General features: G+C 44.1%; 1 protein-coding gene across 5 annotated transcripts in view; it reads left to right on the plus strand.

Annotated features, from left to right (window-relative positions):
* The window catches only part of KDM1A (lysine demethylase 1A), a 76,884-nt gene that overhangs the window by 38,781 nt on the left and 12,714 nt on the right, over window positions 1–25,389 (plus strand). For 3 of the 5 annotated variants that reach the window (XM_040979509.1, XM_040979510.1, XM_040979507.1), the window contains 7 exons: window positions 5,306–5,384; window positions 6,008–6,100; window positions 8,609–8,715; window positions 11,509–11,590; window positions 13,876–13,970; window positions 22,725–22,867; window positions 23,491–23,581. In XM_040979509.1, the coding sequence (XP_040835443.1) occupies window positions 5,306–5,384; window positions 6,008–6,100; window positions 8,609–8,715; window positions 11,509–11,590; window positions 13,876–13,970; window positions 22,725–22,867; window positions 23,491–23,581 (690 nt within the window). Of the gene's footprint in view, window positions 1–5,305; window positions 5,385–6,007; window positions 6,101–8,608; window positions 8,716–11,508; window positions 11,591–13,875; window positions 13,971–20,452; window positions 20,465–22,724; window positions 22,868–23,490; window positions 23,582–25,389 lie in introns of all 5 variants that reach the window. The other 2 variants (XM_040979506.1, XM_040979508.1) reach the window with 1 other exon arrangement.

The raw sequence follows: 25,389 nt of genomic DNA on the forward strand, positions 1-25,389 counted from the left end.
TGATTTGCTCTGTCCTCTGTCCTTTCCTTTCTTTTTTTTTTTTTTTTTTTTTTTAAGATTTATTTTTATTACAAGCTCAGATATACAGAGAGGAGGAAAAACAGAGAGGAAGATCTTCCGTCCAATGATTCGCTCCCCAAGTGAGCGCAACGGCCAGTGCTGTGCCAATCTGGAGCCAGGAGCCAGGAACTTCTTCCAGGTCTCCCACGCGGGTGCAGGATCCCAAAGTATTGGGCCGTCCTTGACTGCTTTCCCAGGCCACAGGAAGGGAGCTGGATGGGAAGTGGAGCTGCTGGGGTTAGAACCGGCGCCCATAGATCCCAGCGTGGGATCGATTGGGGAGGTGTTCCCAGACCAGATTGTTGTATGTTCTATCTAGCAAGCTCAGGGTCCGGCAAAGTCCATCGCCCCGATCAGCTGGTGGTTGCAATTGCTGGCTCGATTCTGTTTCCAGCGCTGTCTTCCACTAAAACCAGTGGGTGTTGCAGTCCAGCCTGGCTCTGCCCAGCACATACTCGGCCCTCACATAAACCAGTGGGAGCTGCAGCCTAGTCAGAGTGACCCCCAATAACCCCCACCAGGCCCATCCCCTACCCTGGTTTGCCAGTATGTGTAGCAGACTAGTCCAGTCTGTCCCACATCCCATTCGGCTATTGTACATGTCAATGGGTAGTAAAGCTTAGTTCCATCTAACCAGCTCAACTATGCAGCCCTCATGGATGATGTTGGGTGCCTCTCTGTGTTGCCACCCTAGCCCCTGACCTAGTTTTCGCCCTCCCATGGGAGTGGTAACCCAAGAGGGAGGAGCCCACTGTTTCCCTCCCAGGCTTCTCACATTCCCGAATTAAGCACTCTCCAGGTGGCTCTGTGGTTTGACTTGTCAGAATTGGCCCCCAGTGCCAGCTGATGCTGCGGCTAAGCCCAAACAGTCCTCAACCACTCTAATTTTTGTTTGCACCAGTAGGCATAATCAGCCCAGCCTGGCTTTTCCCTGATCCAGTCCACATGAGGTGCACAGGTGTTGTAGCCCTGCTTAGTCTGGTCTGTCCCCATCCCAGCTTACGCTCTTCAGTGGGAGTAGCTGTCCAGCAAAGGAACCCTCCCCTCCCCACTTCCTAGTTCTCACGTGTGCTGGTTGGGTGCGGTCACATCTGGTACAGGTACAGGCAACCTCACCCTGGCATTCCGTATTGTGTACTAGTTTTTGTTGTGACCGAAACTGGCTTGACCTACACTCTGTTGCCGTGCTCAGATTTGCAGGGGATGACGTGAACTGATTCAGCCTGGTCTGCCCCTGACCCAGGCCAAATGTGTGCCAGTGGGAAACTTTCCAGAGCCTGTTCTGGGCTGTTTCCTTCCATGCTTCTTGCGCTTACCTGCAGGGTCTGTGTCCTGCCAGAGGAGTTGCTTAGGTTCCTCCATCAGAACCCCTCCCAATGTCAGATTTGCGCATACCAGGGTGTCCATGAGCCAGCCCTACTCAGTTCACCTCCTGTCCTAGCAGGAACAGTGGTTTTTCCTGATTGGCCTTCAACCCAAACTGGTTCTTACTGTTGGATGTTTCAGCCCAGCCACGGCTCGTCCGTATCCAAACACAGCTCACACATGGCTCAGTAGGGGCAGAGACCTAGTAGCCTAGTCCATCCCACAGACTACCCTGGTCCTCCAGAACACCAGATGGTATTGGAGTCTGGCCTGGCTTGGTGCGTCCAGTCACAGTCCACACTTGTGCCAAGGGAGACTACAACCATTTCCTGATCAGAACACAGCTCCCCAGCCGGGCCTGTTCCCAGACAAAGATCGTGTGCATGCCAGTGGTTTCTCTGACTCAGTTTTGCAAAGTTCCTCACCTGTCCTGGCCTTTGCCTTATGGATGCTGTGGCCTAGTGTCCCTGGTTCATGCACACCAGTAGGTGTAAGAGCCTAGCTCAGCATGACCTGTGCTCCATCCTGCTTTCTAGTTTTGCTTGTGGACTAAGGTTTGCTCAGTCCTGCCCGATCCACCCCATTCCATTACCTATTCACACATTGGCCAGCCGTTGGAGCTACTTTGCCCAGCTTGTCCGACCCCCAGGTTCACCAGTGGCAGCTGTGACTCGCCAGGGGCGTTTCCCAAGTTCCTCCACTTGATCCACTCCCAGACCCAGTTCTCATACATGCCATTGGGTTTTAGGCCAGATTCCGGCGAAGTCTGGCCTTCCATTTGGCTTTGTATGAGCTGGTGAATGTTGCATCCCGGCCCACCCCACACCCTATTTAGAATGCACATTCAGGTGCTGCTGCCTTGACCAGTCCAGACTGTTGTGGGTTCCTTTACCTGTGAGTGAGGGCAGGCTCCTTGGTCACAAGTAGCTTAGTCCATCACCACCCTATCTCTTGAGCTAACTAGTGGGTCTAGAATTTCCACAGGGTTTGGCCCACATATCCCCCACAAAATCTGCCCCTAGATATGGTTCTCTCAAGTGCTGGTTAATGTCATGGCCCTGCCTAATGTGACCTGTCTCCTGATCCATCATGATGTCAGGTAATAGGGTATGATCCTGCTAGACAAGCCCCGAGCCTTAGCTTTTGCATGGACTGGGATTTGGTGGTCAGCATTGTTCAGTGACTACAAGTTCTTCAAAGGAAAAGTTACTGTCATTGGGTATCTTTAGGATTGATTCACATCCCAGAAGCACAGTGATTCAAAGAACCAAAACCCCAGAGCTCGCTGGCTGGGCAGCCAGCAGGCGGAGCCCGGTGCCAAATGGCGCACCGGCCGCCTGGGGACAGCTCACCAGGTGCACACAGTGGCTGGAGTCAGGGATCCGGGCATGAAGACGCCCTGGCCTTAAACCCCCCAGCACCCAGCAAGCTGCAGGAAGTTCCAGCCCCCAGGCCCAAGGTCTCACCCCTCCCCAATCCCATCCACTGCTCAGTGAGGGTGGCGGGTGGGCCTCGAGCCCCGCTCAGCCCCCAAGATTTCCCCCCTCGCTGTACTCACCCTGAAGGGAGCAGCCCCTAGACCCATGCAGGCCTGGGGACAGCTCACCACATGCACTTGGTGGCTGGAGTCAGCAACTGTTGGAAATTTAAGTGTCTGTTTCTACCTTACCATGATTAAACTGAAAAGCCTTGTGCATCCTTGACTGCATTTCTGTTGGCTATTTTCTGTTTATTATTGTTATTGGTGATTTGTTTGTTTATTGGAAGGACAGAGTTACAGAGACACAGAAAGATCTTCTCTCCTCTGGTTCACACCCTAATAACTACACAAACCAGGTCTGGACCAGCCGGTTCAGGAACCAGGGTCTGAATCCTGGTCTCCAGTTAGAGTCAGGGACCCAAGCCCTTGGGCCATCTCCTGCTGCTTTCCTGGTACCATGAGTAGAAAAGCTGGTTGAAGCAACTAGGACACACATGGATGCACATATGGGATACTGGTATCGCAGGTGGCAGCTTAACATGCTGCACCACGATCTCTGGTCCCTTTGTTGATTGTTATCTTAGATAGAGTTTAAAAGGGACTGGTGCGCTAGCATGGTGGTTCTCATGGGGGACAGAGGTAACCTGACAGGTGAGCTGACACTGGTCTGGTAGAGGATGTTTCTAGTCATCCAAATCCCAGTGAGATCTTCTTTTCGTTTTAATTGAAAAAAAAAATTTTTTGTTTGTTTGTTTTGCACAAATAGGCAAATTGAGATATTTTCTAACTGCTGAATTAACTCTCCAAATGCCGGAGATAGGAGCCAGGATTGAAATCCAGGTCCCTTATGTGGATGAGTTAATTGGGGTGACCCCTTACTGGAGTCATCCTGGCTGCTCCTAGGATCTGCACTGGTAGGAAGTCAGAGTGAGGAACGGCGGTTGGAAATTCAAGGCTTTGATGTGGGTTGCCGGTATCTTAAATATTGAGTTAAGAAATGCCTTCTGTAAAAAGTAAATGGAAAAATCTAAGTATATTTCTGAGACTGAGCTGTCTTATAATTAACTTTTTCTCCTTGTAGCAGGCTGGTTTATTTGGGTGGGTTTTTTTTTTTTAAAGACAAAGAATGAACCAGAAGACAAAATATCTTTTCTGTCTCTCTGTAAAACTCTGCCTTTCTAATAAAAATAAATGTTTTGGTTTTACCTGAAGTCAGTTTTCACTTTTTTACTTAGATTTGGATGATGGATTTACAGTAATTGCTGTTTTTTCTTACTTGTTTAACCAGAAGTGTAGATTTGTTGAATTGGTGACCTAGATTAAACTTGCAGTCTTTGGCTGTTAAACAGAATAAAAGTCACTTTTTTTCTGCAGGATTGTTTTAATTCTCTAATCTTAAACTATATTTTTCTTTTCTGTAGATTTTAAAACTACTACTAAGTTTGTGACTCGAGCCTTATTTCATATGATGAAAGGAGTAAGACGAGTGTGGAAGGTTGAGCAGCTTGGGCCTGCGTGTACATGAGGAATTACATTTATTCCTTTACAGCGGCCGCAGAGAAACATGGGGAATCCCTATGGATCAGATCATTTTGTTGTAGCAGTTTGATGGGTTTACATGCGGCCACGTTAACTCTTGATAAAAAGTTTTTTCATGGAATGAATAGGCTTAGCTAAGAATTACATATGGGTGGCATTTAGTTTATTTTGTGTTTTGTAAATACATTTTCACTTTGAAGAGAATTCATGCTAGAGCCATTGATTGCACTATAATATTTTTCCTCGTTTTTTCTCCTGTCTTCTCTTGTCTGCTGATTGCTGTGTAGGTTTATTAACTCGTGACTGTTGTATAAACTGTTGGGACCACCTTCAGTCTTGTGCTCTGTTGCATGTCCCCTCAGGGACTTTCTTATCATGTCAAAGCAGAAGACTTTAGACCCTGCCTCTCCTCTGCATCTCAGAACCTCTGTATAGCTGCCTGTTAGATCTCCTTTTGTTGTCTTGGTTCTACCTGCATTATTTAATTTCTTCATTCAGTGAGTGGCACATCAGTTCCTTTACTTGTACTTGCCAAAACCTGAGAAGTTGTCCTTAAAATCTTTGACATATACCTCTGCTTATCTAATTGATCATTATTAGATTTTGTGGATTTTGCCTTCTCAGTATCTTGGGAGTCATGTAATCCAACTTTAAATTCTAGCTCTTTTGTAGGAGCTGTGTGACGTTGGAAAGTTAGTAGATTTTTTAAAAACTGTATACATGAGATTGTTTGCAATAATGTCTTCATTGTTTCAGTGAAAGAAAAGCCAGTATTAGAGATCTTTAAGTTATAACAAATTTAAAGGTAGTAAAATGACATATATATTTGCATGTAATTCAATTTATGTCATTTAAATATAGCTGCAGTTGTGGTTGGATAATCCAAAGATCCAGCTGACATTTGAGGCTACTCTCCAGCAGTTGGAAGCGCCTTATAATAGTAAGTAGTGTACTCATGAGGACTGGTTTTGTCTGGGCTGTGAAAATTGATGTTTCCTTCCAGGACCCTAATGGTTTTTTAGTAGTTAAATTTTTAAAATTTTGTTTTGCTGTGCAAAAAGGAGCCTTGCAAGAAAATCTCTGTGTGTGTGTGTGTGTGTGTGTAGTTTAGCATGGTTTCGTTTCTCTGGTCTTTTTAAGTTTTGATGACAAATGAGTTTAAGAGAGCACTCAGTTTTTCTAGTCCAGTTGTCTGACTTTGTTGGCATTTGATTGACACTTGATTGGCTGGTTGTCTGACTTTTTCTGATTTACTACTTGCCACTTAGAAAGCTTTTCAAAGCTTTGCCAAATTGAATGTGCATTATCTTTATAAAGATTTGATTTTGCCCTCCATTTATCCATAATGAATGTCATTCTTAAAATTCTAAATTATCTCTGATGTGAATTTTTGGACTCCTTTCCAGTTCTGGAAGTCACTGTTCTAAAGGAATTATGAAACCTGAAGCTAACTTCTGGGGAAAATGTGTAGAATAACTTCATGATGAAGAAATATAAAGTTAAAAATTTGCTCTGTAAATTGCTGAGAATATGAATATATTTTCAAATTCACTTATTTCATAGGCGATACTGTGCTTGTCCATCGAGTTCACAGTTACTTAGAGCGTCATGGCCTTATCAACTTCGGCATCTATAAGAGGATAAAACCCTTACCAAGTAAGTACCTTGTCAGTGCATTCCATGGTTTTAGGTCAAGATTCTAGTACTGTATTTCATTTCATTTTTATTTTTAAACTTGTAGTTATTGAAAATATATTCAGGTTTTTTTCTTTTTAAGTCAGATGGGAATGACTGGCCTGAGTGTAAGTCATTTGGTCTGAATCTGTAAGGCAGCTGCAGACAGGACTTGTGATTCAATAATTGTGTACAGGCTAATTAAAAGATTAATGTGTTTATTGGAAAAAGTTACAAAGAGGTAAAACAAAAATCTTCCATTTGCTGGTTCACTGTTTAGAAGACCTTGGTATCAGAGCTAGCCAGGTGGAAGCCAGGAGCTTCTTCCAGGTGGACAGCAGGAGGCCACTGTACGTGGGCCACCTTCTGCTGTATTTCCAAGGCCATTGGCAGGCTACTGAACCAGCAGTGGATGCTGGCAGCACAAGTGGCAATTCTACATTCTGTGCTACAATAGCAACCCCTAGCAGGCTGGTTTCTTTAAATTAATCATTTTTTGTTGCCTGTAAGTAATGTTATAAAATAGCTAAATGATCCTTGGCAGAAAAAGGCTTCCTGAACCTGCTCTATGTCAAATTTGAAACAAAATCTTTAATATACATGGATTTCCATTAATTTTTTTAAGTGTATAATTTTTTAAAAAAGATTTATCTACTTTTATTGGAAAGGCAGATTTTATTTATTTTTAAAGATTTAAAGTTGGATATACAGAGAGGAGGAAAGACAGAGAGGAAGATGTTCTGTACGTTGATTCACTCCCTAAGCGGCCACAACGGCAGGAGCTGAGCCAGTCCATAGCCAGGAGCCAGGTCTTCTGGGTCTCCCATGCGGTGCAGGTCCCAAGGATTTGGGCTACCCTCTGCTGCTTTCCCAGGCCACAAGCAGGGAGCTGTATGAACAGTGGGACTGCTGGGACATGAGCTACCCATATGGGATCCCAGCTTGTATAAGGCAAGGACTTTAGCCGCCAGGCTACCATACTGGTCCCAGAAAGATTTTTACAGAGAGACAAATATATTTTGTCTGCTGTCTCACTCCCCAGTGGCCACAATGGCTGGGTTGAGCTAATCAGGAGCCAGGACTTCTTTAGAGTCTCTCATGCGGGTGCAGGGTCTCAAGGCATCCTCAGCTGCTTTCCCACGCCACAAGCAGGGGGCTGGATGGGAAGTGGAGCAGCTGGGACACAAAACATGCCCTTATGGGATACTGGCAGATACAAGGTGAGGATTTAACACAGGGCTGTTGTTCTGGGTCCTCCATTAATTTTTGATTTGATAGATCGTTAATTTCATACTAAACTTTCAGGTTTTTTTTTTAAGATTTATTTATTTATTGCAAAGTCAGATATACAGGGAAGAGGAGAGACAGAAAGGAAGATCTTCCGTCTAATGATTCACTCCCCAAATGAGCGCGATGGCTGATGCTATGCCGATCTAAAGCCAGGATCCAGGAACTTCTTCCGGGTCTCCCACACGGGTGCAGGGTCCCAAAGCTTTGGGCCATCCTGGACTGCTTTCCCAGGCCACAAGCAGGAACTGGATGGGAAGCAGGGCTGCCGGGATTAGAACTGGCGCCCATATGGGATCCTGGCATGTTCAAGGTGAGGACTTTAGCCACTAGACCACGCTGCCGGTCCCGACTTTCAGTTTTTTAAGAAAGCAGAATTTAAAAGCATAAATTCATAAATAAATAAATAAATAAATAAATCTGTTACCTAAGCAGGAGGTTTTAGGTTTTCTCCCATCAGTGGTTCCTTATGCTGCTAGTGGTTCAATTTGCCCCATTTAATAGTATTGGGATAATGGCTTCCAGGAATCCAGGAGATAGGGATATTTTGGAAGTTAATATATTAGTTTTAATCTTTAATACTTTTTCTTTTTTGTTTGTTTTTAATACTTTTTCAAAAAGGGATACTTAATCATACTGTAGAAATAAAGTTTAAAAGAAACAACAGTTTTCACGCAAAAGGTGTCTGAGAACCATTCTAAGATAAATGAAGCAAGGTCTTCATAACAAATTAACTCTGGATCACAGATCCTGACACACAAGGCTGAATTAATAAAATACTAAATGGTCAGATAATGGACTTTGTTTAAGTATTTATTGCATTAAAGTGTGTAAGTTTCACGTATTTTTTCTTTTGTTTTCATACAGTTTCATGTTTTGAAAATAACTCTTAATTATTGGCTTCATAACACACCATGGCTTATTAAGAAGATGCAAATTTTATTCTCCCTTTGAGGAAGGGAGCTTCTTGCCCAGATACAGGAAGAAACAAGAGAATGTGGAGATAATGGTCGCACCCCATTTCTGTAACCCTTGACCTTTATCACCCTAATCAACCTTGTTAAAATCATCAAAAATAGAAATAATTATCAGGAAAAAAAAAGACTCTAGAGATTTTCCTAAAGGGGAATCATGAAAATATGTGAACTTTTAAAATCCTCAGTACAAAAGAAGTTATGGTTTTTGTTTGTTTTTTGCTTTTAGCTAAAAAGACAGGAAAGGTAATTATTATAGGCTCTGGAGTCTCTGGCTTGGCGGCAGCTCGACAACTACAAAGTTTTGGAATGGACGTTACGCTTCTGGAAGCCAGGGTAAGAATTGTATTTTGAGTTTACTAACCTTGATCCAATTAGAAACATGGTAAGGAAATTATGTGTTTCCAGTTAAGGGACTGTTCACGTGAGCTTAGCCAAGTTTGTTGAAACAATACTCAGATATTTTGACTATTATTTGTGTTTGCTAAAGCAGTTTTGACAGTTTTGTAAAAGATTCAGTGTGGGTAGAGTTCATAAATAATCCCTATAGTCTTTTATTTTATTTTTAAAGATGTATTTATTTTTATTGCATAGTCAGACATACAGAGAGGAGGAGAGACAGAGAGGAAGATCTTCTGTCTGATGATTCACTCCCCAAGTGAGCACACCGGCTGGTGCTGTGCTGATCCGGAGCCAGGAGCCAGAAACCTCCTCCAGGTCTCCCACATGGATGCAGGATTCCAAGGCTTTGGGCCGCCCTCCACTGCTTTCCCAGGCCACAAGCAGGGAGCTGGATGGGAAGTGGAGCTGCTGGGATTAGAACCGGCGCCCATGTTAGATCCCGGCATGTTCAAGGCGAGGACTAGCCGCTAGGCCACCATGCTGGGCCCCATATAGTCTTTTAAAAATCATTCATTCCTTTGACAGGAAGAGTGACAGAATGCGAAGTTGGGAGGGGAGAGAGAGAGAGAGAGAACAAATTCTCAGGCGTCACTTGACTTTCCTGGTAGCCGCAGCAATTGGGGCTTGGCCAGGTTAAGACCCAGAGCCAGAATCTCAGCTTGGGTCTCCAAGTATGAGAAAACAGAAAACGACATTATTGATGCTGCTATTAAAATTACCTCATGTGTAATTTTTGAAACTTAATGATCATCTGATGGCTTAAAGGCTTCTCCATACACCCACCATTTCAAAACAATAAAGTATTTCACAAGTAAACTGAACATCTAGTTTTACAAATGCTTTTCTTTTTCTTTTTTTCTTTTTGAAAGATGAATTTTATTTTTATTTGAAAGGCAGAGATAGAGAGAAGTCTTCCATCCTCTGATTCACTCCACAGGTGGCTGCAGTAGCTGGAGTTGAGCTCATCTGAAGCCAGGAGCCAGGAGCTTCCTCCAGGTCTCCCACATGGTTGCAGGTGTCCATGGACTTGGGCCATTCGCTGCTGCTTTCCTAGGCCATAAGCTTGGAGCTGGTTTGGAAGTGAAGCAACTGGGACAAAAACCAGTGTTAATATGAAATGTTGGTGCTATAGGCAGGAGTTGGCTTTGTATGCCATGGCACCAGCTCGAACAAATGCTTTTAAAATGCTGTATGCAGTACAATCCAAATTACTTTCAGTAAACTGCTAATTTTTCAGATACACTTTTTAAATAGAATATGGGAAAGTAAAAGTTTAAAATATATTCTTGGTGTATAATCTTAGTAAAGAAACATTGCAGGGGTTAAGCTAGTAGCTGGAGTCCCTGCATCCTGTATCCTGGCACTGATTCTGGCCCACCTACTTTGTTTGCATCCCGCCGATGTCCCTGGGAGGCAGCAGGTGATGGCTGTGGTGCTTTGGCTGCTACCTGTCACAGACCCAGCTGGAGACCCTAGCTGGTGCCTTCAGCCTCGCCCTTCCTGGCTGTTGGCGGCATTTGGAGATCTGCCTGTCTCCGCCCGTCCCTTTCACTGTGCTTTTCAAATAGATGAACATTTTTAAAAATGGAAGTAATATTTTTTCATTAATTTAGGAAATGTTTGTGTGTTCTCTGTGTACTGAGAATAACAGTAGAGAATAATGGGATTGTTGTGATTCCTACACAGAATCAGTAAATTTGTGTAGGGATAATTGTTTTGCTTTTTTTGTTGCTTGTTTAGAATTTTCAGAGTACTCTCCTTTTTTACTGTAATTATTAAATTATCACTATAGTGTAGTAATGTTTCCCTATACTTAAATTTTTAGTTACTAGAGGTGTCCTGGGCTGCTTTACACATGAAGGGCTTATAGAAGTAGATGTTTGGTTTACTTCATGCCACTGACTGCACTGGAGAACCATTTTTCTATGGGAATAGGGTTAAGAGCTAGGTCGTGGTTACCAAAAATTGATATTTTTGTATTGGAATTTATGAACAGATTTTCTGTGTGGGTGACACATAGCTCATCGTAGGCAATAAGAGATACTGCAGCTAGGTGGAGAGCTAATGTTTTCTGTCTGGTTCCTGTCCCATCACTTCATTGTGTACCTCCTGTGGTTGCTCCGTAACTGTCTCTCCCGCAGGGTCTTCAAGTTACGCTTCATATGTCTTTGGGTTGATTATACTCCATGTGAACTCCAAACAAAACCCTTATCTTAATATATTTTTTCATTTATACTGCCTTCTGCCTTCCCTGCCCTGTACTCCCCTGCTTTCATTCTGTCTCTTCTCCTTCCCTCCCTGTTTCTTTATTTGTCATTGTTATGGAGAGAAGGAGAGACACAGTTAGATATTCCGTGTATTCTTTTCCCTTCCCTAGATGGCCCAGCAGCCAGGGATGGGCCAGGCCAAAGCCAGGAGCCTGGAGCCTGGAGCTACTTCCAGCTCTCCCACGTGGGTGGCAAGAGTCTGCACATGTGAACCATCCTCCGGTGCTTTCCCAGGCTGTTAGCAAGGAGCTGGATCGGAAGTAGAGCAATTGGGACTGAAGTGATGCCCTTATGGGATGCTGGCATCGTGATGGTGTCATCACTAGCTGTGCCACAGTGCTGGCTTCCAAATTAAAATAGAAGAGCCCTAGTATGGTGCTATGCTGCAATATTGAGATTAAGATAGTCCTGATTAAAATGATGATTTTTGGCCATTTTTTTTCCTGGAAAAAAAAAACAGGATCGTGTGGGCGGCAGAGTTGCTACTTTTCGCAAAGGAAACTATGTAGCTGACCTAGGAGCCATGGTAGTGACAGGTCTCGGTAAGTAGTTGCTAATTATATGCTCATACGTAGTCTGAGACTCCTAAAATTGTTTAACTTACATGCTTTTTGAAGATTTTTTTTTATTTGAAAGGCAGAATATACAGAGAAAGGGAGACATCTTCCATCTGTTGGTTTACTCTCCAAATGGCCACAACAATCAGGGGTGGGCTAGACCAGAGCCAGGGACCAAAACCTCCATCTGGGTCTGTCCATGAGTGTCGGCGCCCGGAGTATTCGGACTGTTTCCTGGGTGCATTGGTAAGGAGCTGGATCACAGTATAGCGCTGATGTGGGATGCAGGTGTCATGGTGGTGAAATAACCCACTGCACTACAGTTCTGTTCCCCAAATTTATACTTTAAAGCCAAAAATACTTCTTGTAAGTTTTATCTTATTTTATTATTGGAAAGTCAGATACACAGAGAGAAAGAGAGACAGAGAGGAAGATCTTCCATCCGATGATTCACTCCCCAGGTGACTGCAGTGGCCGATCTGCGCCAATCTGAAGCCAGGAGTTAGGAACTTCCTCCAGGTCTCCCACGTGGTGCAGGGTCCCAAGGCTTTGGGCTGTCCTGGACTGCTTTCCCAGGTCCTGGATGGGAAGCAGGGCCACCGGGATTAGAATTGGCGCCCATGTGGGATCTCTGTGCATGGAAGGCTAGGACTTTAGCTACTAGGCTATCATACCAGGCCCTATTAGTCTATTTTGTATAGCTAATAACACAAAATCACAGATTAGTTAATTTACAAAGAAAAAAGGTTAGTATTTTGCTCGCAGTTCAGATCCAAGGTTGAAGGCTTACATCTGGTAGCCTTCCTGTCTCTGTGGTCATGAAGCAGTGCAGGCCATTCTATGGTAAGAGGTAAGGAGTTACATCCGCCCCTGCTAGAACCATGCTGATTTAATCACAGCCAGCTCCTGGCCTGGTAGCCTTGTGTAGCCCTGCCAGCCTCAAAGGCCCTACCTGTGACACACAGTGAGGTTAAGTCTCCACCCTTTGAATACCTCACATGGGACTGGTTAAGAGGACAAACCCTGCTCAAACCATAGCAAGTGCTGCTGTTAGTGAGAAAGTGCCCAATGATCTTCCCAAAGATTGGATAGCAGTATGAGCAAAAATTAACCGCTATACATCTTTTACTTAGCTTTTTTCTTCTAGTACTAGGGAAATTATTCTTAAAAGACAAATAAGTGGCAAATTTTGTAAACGAGGACTTTTTTCTTTTTTAAGATTTATTTATTTTACTTGCCAGAGTTACGCAGAAGGAGAGAGTCAGAGGGATCTTCCATCTACTAGTTCACCCCCCAAATGGCTGCAGTGGCTATTTCTTTGGGCTAATCTGAGGCTGGGGACCAGGAGCTTCTTCTGGATCTTCCATATGGGCACAGGGCCTCCAAGGCCTTGGGTCATTAGTGGTTTCCCAGCCATTAATAGCGGAATTGGAACCAGAGTGATTGGGACTCAAATCAGTGCCCATTGGCTTGCTGCCCCCCTCCAGCCACGGAGGTTTGTAATGTGGCATTATTTATAATAGGATGTTAGAAATAGCATATCAAATGATTATAAATTACATGATGAGAAGCATACATCCATAAAAACTATGCTGTTCCTTGTTAATAAACAGTGATGCCTGTGATATATCATTGAGTTTGAAAATGACAGCGATATGTATACTATAATCCTTTGGTGTATGTATGTCTGATATGATATACCTAAAATTTAGGAAGAACTATAATGAAATGTTAATGCATAGGACAAACTCTTTTCGCTTATCTATGTAGTATTTTTTAAGCTCTTTTTTGGGGAAGGGTTATTTTTTGAGGCATGATTCATATCTTTTAAATTTTGATTCTTTTGTTTTTCCGATTAAAAATTTTCAAAGTATTTTTTTTAATTTGGTTGAAAGAAACGATGGGACAGAGATCTTTCCCCTACTGGATCACTACTAAAATATCTGTAAAAGTCCAAGACTTGGCAAGGCCAAAGTTAGAATGCATAATTCCAAGCAGGTCTGTCGTGTGGGTGGCAGGGACCCAAATATTTGAACCATCACTTGCTGGCTCCCAGGATGCACACAGGCGGGAAATGGCTCAAAGGTGTGGGATAACCGGAACTGGAACCCTGCACTTTAGTACAGGATGTGGGCATCCAGGGCAGTGGCTTACCTCGCAGCACCTCAACACCCACCCTTCGTATTTTTTTATTTTGAGTACAACAGTCTTTGAGGTTTTCATTCTCTTCTTGTAGATACATTGAATTTAATTGTGTGGGTTTTTTCCAGGAGGAAATCCCATGGCTGTGGTCAGCAAACAAGTAAACATGGAACTGGCCAAGATCAAGCAGAAGTGCCCACTGTACGAAGCTAACGGACAGGCTGTAAGTGGGGAACAGACACAGCTTCTCCAGATTTCTGTGGTTTAGTTGAAAAAAAGAATCCGGAAGTCGAGGGATGTGTGTATAAATATACACATGTAAATGCAGACAGAAATGATGTGACATGATGCTGATTGTTTCTTCATTCTGAGCCAATCCAGAAGGGATTATTGTTAATTATACGTATGTGTGTGTGTGTGTGTGTGCGCGCGCGCGCTTTTTATTTGGCTGTGGCCACCTGCTCCAAGAGACTTGGAATTGAAGCCCGAGTCTTCATTTCTGCGTATTGTGCCTCCCATCATGTGTTCTTCACAGCGCTGGTTTTGTGTTTATAGACTCAGGCTTTTCATGGGCTAGCAGCAAAATGTGGTAGGACTTACCCAAATGTATTAGTAGGCTCAACTGTTCGCAACTGAACAAAAGGCATAGGATCCAGAGTAGTTTAGTATAAAACAGAAGCTACACAAGTCGTCTCCCTCCCACCCCTTTTTTTCCTTGCAGGGTGGGGGAGTTACTCTCAAATTCACTCACTCGTCAAGTGCCAGTAGTGGGCTGAGCTAGGCAGGAGCCAGGAACGCAGTCCTTGTCTGTTATCTAGCTACCAGAGCTGTTGTATGCTGTCAGGAAGTACATTAGTGGGAAATGAATTGGGCATGGCGCCAGCGCTGGAATCCAGTTACTCCAGTAAATGATGTGGGTCCTAAACGGCATCTTCACTTCCACATCAGGTACCTGACACCTGTCACACCGACACCCTACCTGTTACGCTGTGTTCCATAGGTGAACAGGATTCAGAAGATTGTATTATACCAAATATTCTTTCATGATGAGAGTCTATACCTTTCAGAATATGCTGTTACTCAGGGAAAGGAAATATGGCTCAGTTTTTCGGGTTTATGCAAGGGTCTCCAGGGACTTCCTCATCTAGTTCTGTCTGCCCTTAGGCTTTATGGGCGTCTTGAGAGAGAAAAACGGCTGGGTTCCCATCCCTGCAATCCTAGCCCAGGTTTCCTGCCAGGGCTTCGAGGCTGCTCACAGAATAAAGAGTAGAATAAGAGAGAAAGGATGGAATTTGGATTAATTCTATTCAACCATTTGATAAATTTCTGATATTCTTAAAAGATCTATAGAGGATGTAGAGATGAATAAGAAAGGCCCTGCAACAGTCTAGAGTACTACTAATACACAAATATTTTTTTCCTAGCTCTTTATTATGTAAACTTAAAGTTATGCAAAAGTAGGAAGAATCTGTGCTGAACTCCCATGTTCCCAAACTTGTTATATTTATCCCATTCCCTGTGTTATAAATGCAGAATATTTTAAAGCAAATCACAAATACATTATGCACAGATTGGCCAGCAGCGCATGTAGGTTTGCTGATAGTTTGATAGAGGTACAGCTAGGGGAGGGGAACCAGTGGACAAGAGAATGTAAGGAGCTGAGGGGACCGGGGCAGGAGTGATGGTGAAGGGCAGTGGTTGTGTGAGGGCTGGACCTGCTGGCAGAGAAGGAGTCAGTCTGAGCCGAGAGCTTGCTAAAGGAGGCTGGACTGCTCCCAGGAAGGGTGGGAGAAATGAAGGCTGAAGTTTAGGATAAAGAGAGCTGTGCTAGGGAGATGTTGCAGTGCCATGACTGGATTGGTGTTTGGGATAGATAGGCAGCAAAGGGCTGAGCTGAGCTGAGAAAGTAGCAGTAATCCACACTGAAGACTGTTTCTGGTCATGGAGGCATCACCTTTTTTCTCTAGGCTTTGCTGTACATGCTCTTTTACTAGCCTTTTTTGTTGCTTGTTTCAATTAGTATGCCAGTATTACATGCAACATTTTAATCTGTTAGAACACAACACAGAACACAACAGAAAGCTGATTGTGTGTGTGCGTGTTTATGTAAGATTTATTTACTATCTTAAAGATTTGGAATTAGGGAATATGTTCCTCTTCTGGTTCACTCCCTAGATAGCCATGACAGCCAGTAATGTCCCAGGCCACAGCCGGGAGCCAGGAGGTTCACCCAGGTCTCCCATGTGAGGGCAAGGGCCCACACGCTTGGGTCATCCTCTGTTGCTTTTCCTAGGCCATTAGCAGGGAGCTGGATTGCAAGTGAGGCATTCCACAACCCTAAGTGGTACCCATATATTGGTATGTCATGCAGCAACCGTATCAACTGGGCCACACTTCCAGCTCCCTCTTTAGTCTAACAGTGAAGAGAAACTTTTTGTAGTAGAAATATACAGAGAAATGGGTTGCTTTCCTCAGATTAGACTATTTTAAAGCATTTGTTGCTGAATAATATGCCAGTGCTGCTAAAGTGTGGCCTGCTCCTGCTGCTATTCTAGTTAACTGTTGGCTGATGATGCAGAAATGTAAATAACTACACCGTTTGCTCAGGTGATGACCTTGGGAGGAGGACTTGGTCAGTGATTGATGTTCTGGTTTATAAATCCACGTATCTCCTCAGGACTGACTCTTCTGAGTAAGTTAGGCAGCAAGTGTTAACCTGGTGATGTGATTTTCAGCATTTTGTAATCAGTAATACTTTTCCAGGTGAGATGGATAGTTGTCATTCAACTTTAATTTGTATAGGATTTTTCTACATTCGACTTGCATTTTGTACAGTTGCCAAATGCTGAGGAAAATTCCTGAGCCATCTCATATTTGGAAGGGAATTCTTTGAGGCTGAGAATTCCTCCTTTCTGCAGTTAGTCACGAGGCACCTGAATGTTTCTGTGTTTTTCTTCCTTAGCAGCTTGGCAGTGCAGCTCAGTGTAAGAATGGGTAACTATTGATTAGCAGATTTACTGTAGAAGTACTGCAAAGATTCTTCTTTGTACAAGTACAGAGAATACCATTGTTAATGCTTTTATAACTACAAATGTGTCTCCTAGCTTTAGGTCAGTCAGTAATTTTACTTCTCCATTTTGCAGAAAGCTCACACAGTGTTAACCTAAGGTCATTGCAGTCAGCAAGTTGGAAAGCAGACCCAGTGCCTGGTGTTCTGGCTCAGATTCCCATGTTTGGTCTGCTGCTCCTGGCTGGAAGTTCAGGGAAATTGGGATGAGTGAGCATGTGCAAGTCTTAAGACCCCGTTTGCTTCCATCAGCTGGGTCTTCCTCTGTGAGAACTTCTGCCGGTAGGAAATAAGGTTCACATGGAGTAGAAATTCACTTAACTGTTGACTACTTTAGCGAACTGTTGGATGAAGTAGGCCATGCCTGTTTTGTTTTTGTGGCTAGCTTCAGTTGAAGAGAGAATAATTTTAGTGTGTACAAGGCCAGTAGTTAGACAGTTGTGGAAATAGCTTGTCATGGTGTCTACCTGGCCATTTTGCTACCATAAAAAAAAAATCACATAGCAGGTGGTTTTTGATATTTTTATATTGTTTTGGTTACAATTGCATGGATCCCTAAAATACTGGGCTTTTTTGGGGGGGGGGGGGTTGGCCTTTTTTTTTTTTTTAAGATTTACTTATCTTTATTGGAAAGCTGGATATACAAAGAAGAGGAGAGACAAAGATCTTCTGTCTGATGATTCACTCCCCAAGTGGCTGTAATGGCCAGAGCTGTGCCAATCTGAAGCCTGGAGCCTCTTACGGCTCTCCCACATGAGTGCAGGGTCCCAAGGCTTTGGGCCATCCTTGCCTGCTTTCCCAGGCCACAAACAGGGAGCTGGATGGGAAATGGGGCCTCCAGGACACAAATTGGTGTCCATATAGGATCCCAGCTTGTGCAAGGCAAGGACTTTAGCTGCTAGGCTACCACACCAGGCCCCACTCTACCCTTTGTATTTTTTTGTTTGAAGGAGCTACAGAGTGCTCTTCCTTCTTGTTCACTCCCCAGATGCTACAACAGCCAGAGTTGGACCAGGGCTGAAGCCAGAAACTTCATCACGTCTCTGGCATGGGTCGGGGGAGTTCTAACACTTGGACCATTTGCAGCTTTTCCCAGGATATTAAAGAGAGGTGGATCACAAGTGAAACAGCCAGAACTCAAACTGTCACCCTGAGAGGGATAGCCTGTGTTAGGGACGCAGGTGGCATTGCCCTCTATGCCACAGTGCCAGCCCAAACTCTGCTTTACAAGAAGTTTAAAGATGAAGTGAAATGTAATTCCTTCCTTTATGCTCTTGAAGTTTCCAAATCGTTTTTCTTTTCGAAATAGTAATTTTTAGGGCCACGGTGATATGGTGGGTTAACATACAGGTGCTGATTCTGTCCCGCTGCTCTGCTTCTCATCCAGCTTCCTGCGGATGCAGGCGAGAAGGCAGTGAACGATGGCCCAAATGCTGAGGTTCCCGTTAGCCCCTGGGGATCCAGATAGCGCTAGGCTCCTGGCTCTGGCCTGACCTGGTCCCTGCCATTGCAGCCATTTGGGGAATGAACCAGCTGGTAGAAGATTGCTTTCTCTGTCTCTAACTCTGCCTTTTAAAGAAATCTTATAAAATAAAAATACTTTTACGGGTTGCATTATTAGTTTAGTAAGAACTTACTGAATAGCTCTACTGTGTGCTGGAGACGGCCTAGGCACTTTGTGTGTGGGTGTGGATGCTCTCTGCACTCATCCCTTCATTGCTTTTAGGAACTGAACGATCCCTTACAATTTAGAGGAGGAGACAACAGTTGCCACATATAAAAGCACACTGAGTTGTTTGTGGTTAAGGATATACCTGGTGTGCTGGTATAATGGCTTTGTCTCCTCTTTTGGTTGGGAGAATCTGGATTAGAAACTTTTCAGTTGTAAATTTCTTCCAGATTTTCCAGAGAAGTTTACCTTAGTCTTCTGTCTTAATAGAATTCCAAAAATGCTTGATGTGTGAGCACTGGAGAGGTAGAAGTTGCCTGTGGCCTTGTTGGCCTGGTTTGATCATAAGTGTACCAGGCTGAATCTCAGTTTTGTGTGCCTGGAACATTGCTGCACTTAACTATTCCGCTGTGCTGCTGGAGAGCTTAAGGCTGGAAGTGAGGTAGATGTCCCTTTTTGAAGACCTAAATGTTAGATTGCATCCAACGGTGGAACCAAGGAGAGCTGTTATTTCCTTTGGAACTGTTTCTTGTAGGGGCAAGGACCTGTCCAGAAAATTGTTTGTCTCTCCCTAGATTTATTTCTATACAGCTGTACCCTTTTTACATGTTCAGGAATGCTTCGTGTGAGTATCAGGGATGCTATAGGATCAGAACAGTGAGAATGGATTCCACTGGAAACAGTGAGACTTGGCCACTTTTTATTATTGAAGGAATTGTTAACCTGAGATTTTCATAGAGAAGGAAATGGCTTTGAAAAGGCATAATCAAAATCTGTTTAAGATGGTAGCATTTTGTTTGCTTCCTTTATAGAAGATTGTTGTATGATTAGTCCCTTTCTACTAAATTCTTCTGAGTCGCTGTTACCAGGTCTTACCTGCCTCCCATTGTGCTGCTGCATCCTTTGTAATCATTTGTTCCAGTTCATTTTTTAAGATGCGATATGAGGGTATTTCAAAAGTGTGTAGAAAGTGAAATTAAACAATGGGCTATTTTGACAGTTTTAAAAATCCATACATATAAGGAGTTTTTAAAAAGTTCTTTTCTGAAAAAATTATTTTTGAATTTTAAAAACTTAGCTTATGATTTTATTTTTCCACATACTTATTGAAGTGTACCTTCTTGTGGGCATGTAGTGGAATAGACACGTAAAATTACACTTACTGCTGTATTTAGAGATTACAAATATTTCAGTTTCTTAATTGTGAAATTATTAGCATCTGAGGGAAAGAGATAGTGTTAAGGGCAGTCGCTTGCTAGAGTTCTTTTCATCAATTGGCTGTGTTAACATGTTTTATTTTTGGAGGTGGATTCAAGATGTAAATATATTAAAAACACAGTTTGGTTTTTCTCTCAATCAGTATTGATTCTCTTATGGGCAAATGTTTTATTTACTGAATGTTTCTTTAATTTCAAAGTAGTAATTTTAAGGTTAACAGAAGCATTATTAGGTTTCAGGGTGATCCCTCACTGCACTTGGAACATTCCTGTAATTGCTTCATGGGGCAGAAAGCTGAGGGGGCCTCAGGTGCTGAGTCTGGTGCCTAAGTTCCTAAAACTGAGCCTCCGCTCAGAGCTGTGTATCACACCAGCGGTTCTGCCCTCGGCGGCGGCCTGGTGGTAAACTTTGTTTTTATTTTTGTTTCTGTTTTTTGATTTTGTTACTGTTCTGTGTTTTCTTTCTTTCCTTTTCTATTGAGTTTTTGCTTTATTTCTCATTGCTTTTGGCCACCTTTCCCTCCCTGCCTTTTTACAGTTGCTTTTCTTTTGGCCATTTGCCGTTCCCATTTTGGTCTCTGTACAGTCTGTTCCGTATTTATATTCGAATGGTTGCAGCTTCTTGCAAAACAGAATGCTTCTGTCATGCTATGTTTAAAGCCTGATTTTACTGCTGTCATTCAAAATTAAAGGACGTGGCTGTTGGGCTGTTATTTACAGTTTATTTCTCTCTCTGCTGCACTGGTTAAAAGGACACTGTCAAGGTATTTTTTCACGATTTTTCCAGTCATTTTCCTCACTGTTTACAATATCCCATTGAAAACTTGACACTGAAATCCTTTCCTTTCGAGGTCCTCTCCATCCTGCATCACACTGGTCTGTTGGTGTAGTTGCGCCTGTGTGTTGGGCTGGTGCCATCAAGTTTTTGTCATTGAAAACGCATGTAAAAACAGGGTATTTTTAAGGGGAGGGAGTGTATGGGTGGACTAAAGGAGGAAGTGTAAGAACCAAGTGGGCTGCTGAGCAGAGGGAAGAAACAAAAGGTCAAATTTGGTCCCTCTAACCTTGACAGTGTCCCTTTAAATATCTTTCCACCACACACCCTGGACCCCGGTCCCTGAGCCTGTCACCTGACCTGCAGAGATTAAAGCTTGTCTGAACAAGGGTCCAGTTGACACTGGAAGAGCTTTAATCGGCCCCATTTGCACACTCCCAGCCAGCCTGCCCCACGGGGGATGCCTGTGGGGTCTGGGCCCTCCTGCTGTGCCATCCTCTTGCCAGGAGTGTTAGAAGCCGCCCATTGGAATATCCCTTTTTTATTTTCTAGGACATGCAGTTGAGTGCATTGCATCTGTGATTAGTTATGATTTCATAACTACAGCTGTCTTTTAATGATATCTTTTGAAAAGAGAACCAGATTCAGACGTCAAGAACTATTTTTGTAGTACCGAATGGGTCAGATTAGAAATGGCCAGTTTATGAGCAAAATTGCATTCTTTTGGGTTGCTCTGTAGAGATACCCATTCTCATATCACGATAAAAAGTAACTGATCAGAAAGTAAGTGAATTCCTGAGAAGAGCATCTCTTTATCAACTGCTAAAACTGTACATTCCAAATCAGGAGGACTTGTCACTAAGAGCTCGTTTTCCAGCTGTTTTCTGGAATTGAATGGACATTTTTGATTCACCAATGCGATACCTCCCTGGTACATCCTCGCCATCCAAAGCCTGTGCTGAAGCGTGAAGCCGAAGCTTTAAGAGGTGTGGGTGAGCGTCTGACTCAAGGCTCCTGAGCTGTCTCCCCCGTGTGGTGGCTGTTAGAGCAGTTCTGTCTGCACATTGCAGTTTCCAAGAAGAACCGCAGTCCTCTTTCCTTCTGTAGCTAAGGTTGCACTTCCTGTCAGCTGCTTTTTGCATCGTGGTGGCTCATCTGTGGAGTTGGTTGTGTGATCAGTGCGGGACTGAGGCCAAGGCTCAACACTGTGTAGTTGAGATGAACGGAAACAGTGTTTTGAGAGGTAGAGTCTCACTGTGTTGGTCTTGTCAGCAGTTATCTCTGATTACTTAAAAAAGAAAAAAAAAAAAACCTTCCCCCAGTCTCGTGTTAACTAGCACACACTTTAGTGTTTTGTGTCTTGTTATTGTTTTGAGTTGACTGTAAACCTGGGTTCCACAAGGTCGGAATCCCATCCCCCAGTCAGTGCACGACCTCTGCCACGTGTGCTTCCCTTGGCCCTGGGGGACTTCTCCGGTTGCCTGGACTTCTGCGGTAGGAATGCAGATGCAGTCTGCTTCGTTTCCATCACTCAGTAGCAGAAGGATGTGTGTCAACTGGCTGATGGGTCAGTGGCAGGTGCCCAGTGTCACCTCAGGGAATGAACTATGATCTGTTCACTTCACCTGCAGCACTGAGTAGCCCAAACATCTGGTACTTCAGTCACTCACAGTTTCTCTGAGAGCCTGGGACAGTCGAGTCTGAACTTCCCAGTGCCATTGAACCCTTCACTCTGAGGAGTAAGGGTGCTAGTGCACTCTTCAGTAGCCATGCATTTCACTTGTTACCTGAAATTCTGCCACCTCTGAGGGGAAGCAGATGCTTTGAGCTTCTTAATTTTCCCGTTCTACACTTACCCTGGAACATCCTCAGATAAGATGGCGTGGTGTTGGTTCCCTGGACCTTTACTAGTGTGTTGTCTGCATGTCAGTGCAGCTCAGGGCAGTGCATGTCAGCTCAGTGCACCTGTGCTCCATGTGATTGCCGTTAGAGCGGTGTGACCTTGTGACAGAGACCTAGCTGTCGGGGCAGACGTGGGAGGACAGGGCAGGAACCAGGCTCAAAACATCTCATACCTCATTTAAATGGAATTGATCACTTCATAGAAAAGAAAATTCAAAATCACTTTCCTCAAAGGTTTCACCTTTGAGATACATATTTTGACATTTTTAAACTGTAGGACATTTGTGTTTTTGCTAATGATTATTTAGTCTTGTAAGGACCAACTCTGCTATACTTCGAATTTTTAGGTTCCAAAAGAGAAAGATGAAATGGTAGAACAAGAGTTCAACCGGCTTCTAGAAGCAACGTCTTACCTTAGTCATCAGCTAGACTTCAATGTCCTCAATAATAAGCCTGTGTCCTTGGGTCAGGCGTTGGAAGTTGTCATTCAGTAAGTACTTTGATACTGGAACTCCATTAGTGATTTGCCATTTGTTTTAAGCTTTTATAAAATCTTATTTAAGTGAGCTAAGGTGTTAAATCCAAAAATAAAATTGTTTAAAAAAAAAAAAAGAAAGAAATGATTGTGAACCTCAAGACTCCGTCCGTTCTAAAAGTCACCTTTTGATACTGTTTACTTAACACCAATCAACGTTATCTATTTTGAGATTTATTTTTATTTGAAAGGCAGAGTTAGAAGCCAGGAGCTTCTTCTGGTTCCCCCACATGGGTGCAGGGGCCCCAGGACTTGGGCCCTCTGCCGCTGCTTTCACAAACCATAACAGGGAGTTGACTCAGGGATGTCCACGCCACAGGCAGAGGCCTAGCTTACTGTGCCACAATGCTGGCTGCTTTTGTGTGAACAGAGAGGGAACTAGAACACGTGCACACACTGCCATCTTGCAGCTCGGTCTCCAAGGCCAGGACCAGAACCAAGAGCCAGCTGTGCCATCCAGGGCCCTCCTGCAGGTGGCAGAACATCAGTCACCCCTGGGGGACAGTCACAAAGGCCAGCTCCCTGGATGTTGTAGCAGACACCTTCCTGTACTACAAAGGCTCCGTGTTGTCTCTCAGGTTGCAAGAGAAGCATGTCAAAGATGAGCAGATTGAACACTGGAAGAAGATAGTGAAGACCCAGGAAGAACTGAAGGAGCTTCTCAATAAGGTAAAACTGCTCAATAGCTGAACACGCGTCAGTGAGGAGAAAGCCTTTAATTAAGAGATTTTAAAAGGCATTCTGGTTTTTTCTTTTGTTTTTTTTTTAAATTTATTATTTTTTTTAAAGATTTATTTTATTTTTATTACAAAGTCAGATATACAGAGAGGAGGAGAGACAGAGAGGAAGATCTTCCGTCCGATGATTCACTCCCCAAGTGAGTGCAACGGCCGGTGCTGTGCCAATCTGGAGCCAGGAGCCAGGAACTTCCTCCAGGTCTCCCACACAGCTGCAGGGTCCCGAGGCTTTGGGCCATCCTCAACTGTTTTCCCAGGCCACAAGCAGAGAGCTGGATGGGAAGTGGAGCTGCCAGGATTAGAACCGGCACCCATATGGGATCCCGGCACATTCAAGTTGAGGACTTTAGCCACTAGGCCATGGCGCCAGGCCCGAAGCTTTTTTTTTTTTTAAGATTTATTTATTTTTATTGGAAAGTGAGATACACAGAGGAAGACACAAGAGGAAGATTTTCTGTCCACTGATTGACTCCCTAAGTGACAGCAACAGCCAGAAATGAGCCAATCTGAAGCCAGGAGCTTCCTCTGGGTTTCCCACGTGGTTGCAGGGTCCCAAGGTTTCAGACCATCCTCTGCTGCTTCCCCAGGCCACAGACATGGAGCCGGATGCCGCTGGGACATGGACTGGTTGTCCTGGTCGTGTGTGTGTGTTTGTTTTGTTTAAAATTTGCTTTTATTTGACAATTCAGATTTTGAGACAGTCCCAGGCTGGGAGCCAGGGGCTTCCTCTGCTGCTTTCCCAGGACATTTGTAGGGAGCTGGTTTGGAAGTGGAACAAACGGGACTTCAGTCAGCACCCATATGGAATGCTGGTGCTGCACAAGGATTAGCATGCTAAGCCACCACACCATCACCCTGTTTTGTTTTGTTTTTTTTCCTTCATGTGAGAAAACTCTGCCTAACTGGGACTTCATTCTTTTTGGCAAATTGTTGCTAGGGAAATAGGTTTTTTCTTCCACACTGTCTGGCTCCCTCTGACTTTTCCAAGCTGGCTCAGCTCTGCTAGGGCCAAGTGTCATTGATGAGGCTCACAAAGCAGCAGCCAGTTGCTTGCCATGATTCCTGCTCTTGAGGCGTCACCACCCACACTGCATTCTCCAGCTGAGGTCTCTCTGCTGCTGGCGCCCTGCACACTGGGGCCAAATGGCTCAAGGCCAGCGCTTGCTTTCTCCTCATCTTGCCTGCTGCTGGCACCATGTGGCTCAGGGAGAGGGAGCCCGTTGCACTGGAGACGGGGGTTTCTGGAGCACACTGTGGTGCACCTTGCAACTGGACTCTGATTTCACCCTTGCCGTGTTTCTGTCTTCTGCCAAATGAAGAGCTTGCCTTCGTAGCCACGGCAAGGATAAAGCAGCAAGAAGGGCTTGAAAGCTGCCGAGCAGCAGCATGTCTGTGGGCCCCAGGCTGAGTGTTGTGTTTTGGCTTTGTTTTAAAGGCATATTTACAAAGAGGAGAGAGAGAAGGTCTTTTATCTGCTGGTACAGTCCCCCAACTGGCTGCAGTGGTCAAAGCTGAGCTAATCTGAAGCCCAGAAGCCAGGAACCCTTTCCATGTCTCCCGCATGGGTGCAGGATCCCAAGAACTTGGGTCATCCTCTGCTGCTTTCCCAGGCCACAAGCAGATAGCTGGATCAGAAATGGAGCATCTGGGACATGAACTGGCAGCCACATGTGATGCCAGTGCCTCAGGGTGGAGGACTAGCCTGTTTAGCTACAGCACCAGCCTGTGAAGGTGTTTTTT

Source organism: Ochotona curzoniae, unplaced genomic scaffold (assembly GCF_017591425.1).
Source record: "Ochotona curzoniae isolate NIBS_2020 unplaced genomic scaffold, NIBS_Ocur_1.0 contig_3255, whole genome shotgun sequence".
Classification (NCBI taxonomy): domain Eukaryota; kingdom Metazoa; phylum Chordata; class Mammalia; order Lagomorpha; family Ochotonidae; genus Ochotona; species Ochotona curzoniae.